General features: G+C 41.7%; 1 protein-coding gene across 1 annotated transcript; it reads left to right on the plus strand.

Annotated features, from left to right (window-relative positions):
- Window positions 1–283: 283 nt before the first annotated feature.
- On the plus strand, window positions 284–6,786 carry RPL35A (ribosomal protein L35a). The gene is made up of 4 exons (XM_018576521.1): window positions 284–338; window positions 378–530; window positions 5,384–5,528; window positions 6,725–6,786. Exons 1-4 carry the CDS (start codon window positions 328–330, stop codon window positions 6,746–6,748), a joined length of 333 nt encoding a protein of 110 aa, XP_018432023.1. The 5' UTR covers window positions 284–327; the 3' UTR covers window positions 6,749–6,786.
- Window positions 6,787–8,104: the final 1,318 nt, after the last annotated feature.

Below are 8,104 nucleotides of genomic sequence, written 5' to 3' on the forward strand. Positions count from 1 at the left end.
CTAGTTCACAGGTAGCCCTGGGTTTGGTTTGCTGAACCCATATTTGTGGCTGGGTTGCTGAACGTCTGTGTGAACTAGACATGTCAGGATCATCTGAGGTGACTTATTTCACTTGTCGCTATTCCAAAAATAATCCTGGAGTTCCACTTGAATCCTCAGCTGCAGTGTGGCTCTCGGACACACTTTGGCGCAGCATTCCTAACGCTAAATTGATAGAATGTCGTCATTTCCGGTATTTAAATGCTCGTCCTAGTGCAACATGTAGGTACTGACTTAGATGTTTGCTCTTTTTCAGTGCTGTCTGCATCTGGACATTACAAATACAAAATGTCTGGCAGGTATGTTTGGGGACTGACTTGTCGTTTACATTGTTTTAGACTGTGGTGTAAAGCGACCTTTGCTGGCTACAAGAGAGGCCTCAGGAATCAACGGGAACACACAGCCCTGCTGAAAATTGAAGGGGTCTATGCTCGAGATGAGACAGATTTCTACTTGGGCAAGAGATGTGCCTACGTCTACAAAGCAAAAAAGTGAGTATTTCACCTGCCGGGGGTCACAAGTCCTGAGGAATATTGGGGGCTTTGTTATTTGTACTGGCGACTTGTCACTCCTCTGTGACAATCGCAGTGATTTGCATTACCCTCCTCCATGGCTTTTATACTTTGATGGTTTTGCTAACACAAAGTATACAGGTTTGCAAAGTTCTTTGGTCACAAATGCACCCAGTGCTGATCTGTCATTCAGATGGATTGATTGTGGTTTTCATTCTGTACACAGTTGCAGCATGCTGTAGATCCTCAAATCATCTCTGAATTGGTGCTGACACTGTCCTTCCTTCTGGAGGGTGGCTACTTCTGTTCCCCATGGTCCCTGTGTGTGTTGTAAAGTAGTCACCCCTTCAAGCTCGCTCCCATTATAGACTATAAGTTCAATACATATTGGTAAACTAAACAGGAGATTGTAGTTCACCTGGAGTGGTGACTACTTTACAACACACCGGGACCATGAGCAACAAAAGTAGTCACCCTCCACACGGAAGGACAATGTCGGCACCAATTCAGAGATGATTTGAGGCTCTACAGCCGAGTGATACACAAATAACATACATTGTTAATAAGGCACTAGACTACATTTTTTTAACTACCTCCGGGCCGGCCGTAGTAAAAAAACGGCCGGCCAGGAGCGCTCTCGATCTGAGCGGGCGTCTCTAGACGTCCGCTCAGACACGCCCCCTTGCGCGCGCCGTCAGGCGCATAATAAAAAATAAAACCCGTAGTGGTGATTAAATACCACCAAAAGAAAGCTCTAGCTGTCCCCAAAAAATGGTATAAAATTCATTTCAGTACAGCGTTGCATGACGGAATAAACGTCAGTCAAAGTATCGCAGCGCTGAATACTGAAAAATGGCCTGGCCAGGAAGGGGGTCTAAACACCTGGTCTTGAAGTGGTTAAACTTTTTTCTCCAGTTTAGTGTCACTTGAAGCATTTTTTCAGCTTTAGGTGGCTGTGAAGGGGGACAGCTGGCACCTCCTAACCCCCTTGCCTTAATTTTCCTCAGTTTTACCTGAATGGCATGTGCGGTGTATGGGGATATACATTTCTAAAGTACACCTGTTATGTGGCTGTTCATTGAGTAATACTGCAGTGAATGTCCACTTTTAAAGTCGGGCAGATGTGCAGCATTTGGTCTAAAATGTGTCACTAAATAGGGAATATTCAAGTATATTTGTCACCAATCTCTGAATTTAGGATTAGGACTTGGACACAAATTGTGTAACTGTAGACTCTTTCAGACAATCATATGATGTGTTGAGCCCCAAACTGATTATTGATGTGTCTTCCTTATGAAGCCAACTTTGTGATGGAATTTCTTTTTAAGGTCGCTTTCCAAACTTGTATAGTAGAACTGCATGCTGTATTAGGTAGGGATGCATCAATATATTGGCCGAAAATGGCACTTTTGGCTAAATGACCAAAGTGCCATTTTTCTGCCGATACAGCGGTGCATCCCTGCTTTCTCTTCTCCCCGCTGGGCTCTGTTCTCTGTTCCAGTGGGGAGTAAAGTGTCACAGGCGGCCGTGCGCTGTGAACGGCCAGCGTCTCTCCTGTCACAAAACGTGGTGCGGAGACAGTCAGCGCTGTTACAGGAGGCTGAGCTCTCCCTGCAACGCTCGCTCAGCCTCCTGTGACAGCGTGTCAGGAAGGAGAGCGGTACAAACACTCAGTGATCGCTGAGTGTTTGTAGATAATTGAGGACATTGTATGTTTACTATATCCTCATTTATGAATGGCAAGCGTTCATCACCTCCTGTTCATTCATAATTGTGGATATGGTAAACATACTCTGTCCTCATGTTATGAATTAACAGATGAACTCAGAGAGGATTCCTGTTCATTTATTACAGGGGCTGCAGAAAAAGAGATTGTGTCCACAATCTCTTTTTCTATTTTAAAAGGGAAATATCAGGAGTCGGTTTAGACCCCTAATATTTCCCTGAAGCCCCTAAAAGTAAAGTAAAAAATATTTAATAAAAATGAATAAATAAAACAATTGGTGTATTAAAAAAAAAAGTAAAATAACATTTTCGGTTTCGGCCTGACACTTTTTTTTAAAATTTCCATTTCGGTGCACCTTTAGTATTGGGGTATTCACCTTTTTGGCCAAGCAGTTGTTTGTATTTATTCCCTTGTAAGATCTACAAAACCACTTTTGGCCATTTATAAGGACATGCGGGTGAGAGCATAGTTTGGTAAATGGCTTCCCTTATCTTATGTAAGACACAGAATCTGATAATTATTGTAGAGTAGTTTATTTACGAAAGTTACTTTTCTTTCTCCCTATAGCCTTTATCACTTTTCAGACAGAGGTGTAGGGATCCGTGGTCTCCTGTAGTCTGTAGCACCCCCCAGCTTCTGAATTTTCATATCGGTATCCAGTAACAGCTTCATCTTATTTACATTCCTCTTATGGTATAAATGTAAACTATGGAACTCTTATTTGATGCTGCACACTAGGAAATTGGGAGGTGGTGGGTTTTTGCTGAACTGTTCAATTTGAAAAGGGATTGTTCATTTAGCTTAGTAAATAGGGTGAAGGTGTGTTTACATTGAATACCCGATCACGTGAAAGGGAGATTAAAAAAGAAAAAAATGGATTATTGCTGCTGATTGGCGTGAACACATTTACCGTTTTCACAAGTAAACATTCAGTTTGTAAAATGAACCTGCACTTGGTAAGTGACCAGATGCATCTGACCACTGACGGGCTAACGCAATTATAATTTCTTGCCCAGTTGAGTCCCAGTTTACAATTTGGCGTTGCGTGCACACGTGCCACAAACCCACAGCGCACTTGCAGTGCGTGTCAGATGCATGGTCAAAATACATGGAAAGCATGAGCTTCTCTGTCACATGTGCGGCAGCCCATTGGAATGAACGAAATGGCAGCAAAAATGTAAACGTGCGTTCTTGCATCACTTAGTGGGAAGGGGGCAATAAGGATCTTTGTAAAGGAGGTTTTGCAGTCTTTAAATAAGAGTTTCTTCACACTAAATACCACTAAAGTTTGTTACAAGTGTGAAGGGGGGCACAGAGGTGCACCTGGTTATTTTGTAAAGTATACATTTTAATGTTTCACATGAACGGTACACATTTGTGTAGACCTAATTACTAGCACTGCCTAATAAGACAAGACTACGGCTCGTTCACACTATGTACGATTAAATGCTTTTATATGCGTTCAAAAAGCTTTACTAAACATATATGCATCTAATGAATTTCAATAGGTGTATTCACACCATGCATCTAGATGGTTTTATCTGCGTTTTCAGAACATAGAAGTCAGATGCATCTAGGAACAGATTTTAACTTCTAAATGCACCAAAACGCATGTAAACTTGTTGTTTTTTTTGGTTAGGATTTGGTACCAGATGCATGTAAATGCGCGTCATTTAAAGCATCTAGAACAGGTGTCTCAAACTCGATTTTAGTCGGGCCACTGGACAAATTTTTTAGTCCTGTGGGGGCCGCTACTATATACGGTACCATGCATATGCACATGTTACAAGCAGCAACGGTCACCGATTCAAATTAATCGCGTGACAGCTGCTGCATCTAAATGCATGCACACCGCATGTAATCATATGTGAAAGGATTACATGCAGTCTGGAATCAATCACATTGTTTTTGTAACTGCCATACGATTACATGCAGTATGCAGGCGTGTACATGCACCGGGTGTCATCTATTCATTAAATTGAATTGGTGACAGTTGCTGCATTTAAAAGCCAGATTGGGAATTCCTGCTGCAGGAAAACACAAGTTTGCGTCACAGGAATTCGTAATCACACCTGAAATATAGCGAACCCCCCGCAATCCCTCCCAAGCCCCCAGAGCACATATTAAACTCTCCTCCCTCCCAAGCCCCCTGCGGTCTGCAATCGACAGAGATGCAGACCGTGTACCTGCTCCCGCAAGTTGTCAGCTGGCTGTGGGCCACATAGTACCGGCTCACGGGCCGGTACATTGAGACCCCCTGATCTAGAAGCATAAACAGCATTGAGCCCATCAGATTTCCTGTTTATCGAGGACAAAAACACAAGTGGAATGAAGCCTAATGCAGTGCCAGGGAAAGATGATGTACAGTTCATACTGGTAGGATGTTTCACAAAACAGACAATTTTGTCTGCAATCCATCAGCTTAGTTACTATGTAATTGCACTGATCAAACCTGAGAAATCAAAGATACTTGGTGGCTGCCATTGCGGACATCTGAACATACAAGTTTCCTAGCTGTGAGTCATGTACACAGAATAGGACTTCTGACTTTTCTCCAGCTTTCTGATCTGCGTAATTGTTTTGATTCATAGTATTGAAGCTAGACAACTAGCATTTCCCTCATAAGGTTCAATGGGATTCTTGTAGACATGAAATAGCTGCACACCTTTGCTTCAGGTTAGGTTCACAACTAGGCGATGCAAATGACGAGCAGTTTTCGCGCGTTTTCGATCACGTGACTGTTCATTGTACGGTCTCAGACGGACTGTACAATGAACATTTACTGTTCATTGTAAACCGCGCGATTTTCAATGCATAGACGTCTATGGGACCCAAACCGCGTGACAACCGCTCGAAAATAGCGACCACCTTTTTGCGCCACAAACCGCAAAGGTGTGAGTAGCCTCCATAGACTTCAATGTGAATCTGTTTTACGCGATATCATGTGACAAATCGCCTAGGTGTGCATCGCCCCTTAGTATGACTATAGAGGTGAATGATAAAGCTATGCAAGTAATAAAGCCAGTTTGCTTTCTAAATGATTCAAATGTAGGTTTCTTTTTATTATTGCTACATAAGCTGATTACCACTTGTTCTTCTTTTTTAGTAACACGGTGACCCCAGGCGGTAAGCCTAATAAAACTCGTGTGATCTGGGGGAAGGTGATAAGAGCTCATGGCAACAGTGGCATGGTCCGTGCTAAGTTCCGTTCCAACCTGCCTGCCAAAGCAATTGGACAAAGAATACGTGTGGTGAGTTTTTGGACTGTTCATGGCTTAGCGTGTGCTCCTATAATACCTGCTTACAGCTCCCTGAAAACTGTTAAGATAGAAGCTGTTATAAGAGGGCAAATCATATTGAGTGTAAATGGTGTTTTGCTCTGAATATGTACTGGGTGAAAACAAAAGTGAGAATATAGCTGTCAAGTAGAGGTGATTGCATAATGTAGTTTACCATCCTTCGTTTGCAGAACAAAGGGTTTTTAAACTCTGTTACACTTATTTAATAAGTTCGTGTATTTCATCTTTCAGATTTGTGGGTGTAGTGGAATGATTCCAACAACTCACAAGTAGTATAATGAAGAAATGTACTTGGCTTGGGTGCAGTATAGAAATATTACAGATGATAAACTAGATGAATATAACATTACCAATCCATGGAGCCCCTCCACTTCTGAAAAGAACAAAGTGCTGGAATGAACTTTGACATAATTATATACAACTTTTCTGGCAATGCATGGCACCTATATTTGTGTTATGTGCAATCACGCCTCCAGCTATATATGCCTTCAATTACACAACAGGAAGTTAATGGCACTATCTTGTTGGCAAAATTCTCAAGATAATACAGACTTTGGGGGCCCATTCACACCACATCCAGATTATCTCCAGACCCAAAATGCATCCTAATGTATCCCTATGCCTTTTCTGGCCTATGTTCACACAAGCGCAGTCCAGACCAGAAAAAATACTGCACGTCTCAATTTTGTCTGATCTGGAATGCACTGGAACTGAGGGTAGGGTCACACCATTTTCCGGAATGGTAAGAACCTGCCGTAAAGGTTCTACTACCAATTACCATTTTACTGAACGAATACCTAATGTATGCAACATATATCTCCCTGATTGGAATTTCAGTTATAATTTCCCTCATAATTTTGGTTTAAATTGCAAAAATAAGCAAATGCCTGTGTATGTAATTGAAAAATAAAAACCTACAATATTGATGTATATGGCCAGATTATGACAGTTACAGAACAATGTGACATGTAGTCATGTGATTTTGTTTTTAGTCATTATGGATATAATTAGGGCTATTAGTTTTGATCAAGTGGTAGCAATCCATAAGTAACTGACGGGTTTTCACCATTTCTGATTTATGTGACCATATACCCATTTGGCAGATTTAAACTTCTGACCCTTTTTTTTTTTTTCTTCTACTTTTACAGATGCTATACCCTTCAAGGATCTAAATGATGTGTAAAAATAAAAAAACATTCTGGATCTCTTATGTTTTGTGGAATCTGTCATTTTGTATGTTTATAGTACCTACTAGAAGTGCTGTGTGACTGTGTATTGTGCCTCCTGTGTTTTTCATTTAGGAATGGGAGTGATGACACCTACTTGGTTTCTGCCATGTTCCCATTCACCTAGCATACCAATACCCTACTGTGCTGGCAGATTTCATTGTCATTTGTAAACTAAATGAGCAGTACTGCATGTCATAACACAGAGTTAAACATTTCAAGGCACTCCTCCCACACAAGATAAACTGTCCCTCAGTTTGTCCTTTATCTGCACACTTGCCCCGAAAGCCACGCATAATCTGCAGGCTGAATGAAGAAAATTTAACAGATTCCTCCATGAATGATCAAGGAATCCCCTGCTATTTATAGTGTATTTTGACAGCAGCTGCTGGCCACTGCCAGACTACCTGCCCAGAGCCTGCAGCTGATTGGCTGCCAGCTCGCTTTGGCCGAGTATTTTCCAACCCGCTCCTTCCATCAGCTGATTGAGGGATGCTAGCCGTAAAGGTGCTGACAGAGCTACAGCTCGCGGTATACTGAGACCGCCGCAGCCGGGATGGATCACTACATTACTGTCGAGATCCACCCAGCTGCATGAGTGACAGCTGGCTCTGCCTATATAGAGGCAGAGCCAGCTGTACACTCCCCCGTCCGTTCTGCCAGTCGGTGCTGGAGGATCGGACAGGGGAGGGGGGGAAACCTTGCTGGGAGCCGTGACTGACGGTCACAGCTTTTTGCAGATAGATGATCGAGAAGTAAGCGAGCGACGGTATGTGTGGGAGGAGAAAATACTCTTATTTCAACTATGACATCGCTGCTCATCTCACTTTACTCCAAATTATACCCGCCCATACCTAAAAAGAGGCTGAATTGGTGTAGGAATCATTTTGGATTTTTATTTAGAACTTCTGGAGCATGTCATGAGATGACCTTAACCTGAGATTAGTGTAAAAACATACATTTCAGAGATAACTAGCTACTTATATAATATGACTTTAAAAACCCACTTTTAAAAACAATGGCGTATAGGACATTTGAGGAGAGAATGAAGTGATTTACTTTAACTCCTTCATCCTTCTTACTTACTTTATAATACAATAGTCATGACTATAAACATTTGTAATGTATTATGTCAATTAGTAAAACCAAATAATTGATATAGTATACACATATTGAATATTGCTTGATAACCTTCAATGTGAACTCCTATTCATATCTTGAAAAGGAGAGAAAAAATAATGGTGAATAGTTCTTTGTTAAGCCTAAAGGTGCCTATACACTGCTCGATTCTCATACGAGAAT

The sequence above is a fragment of the Nanorana parkeri genome, unplaced genomic scaffold (assembly GCF_000935625.1).
Source record: "Nanorana parkeri isolate BGI_ZX_2015 unplaced genomic scaffold, ASM93562v1 scaffold69, whole genome shotgun sequence".
NCBI classification, from domain to species: Eukaryota; Metazoa; Chordata; class Amphibia; order Anura; family Dicroglossidae; genus Nanorana; species Nanorana parkeri.

Excerpts from the sequence above, each read along its gene's own strand:
- RPL35A (XM_018576521.1), top strand. Across the intron at positions 531-5,383 it reads TACGTCTACAAAGCAAAAAA|TAACACGGTGACCCCAGGCG; the intron begins GTGAGTATTTCA and ends CTTCTTTTTTAG. Across the intron at positions 5,529-6,724 it reads TTGGACAAAGAATACGTGTG|ATGCTATACCCTTCAAGGAT; the intron begins GTGAGTTTTTGG and ends CTACTTTTACAG.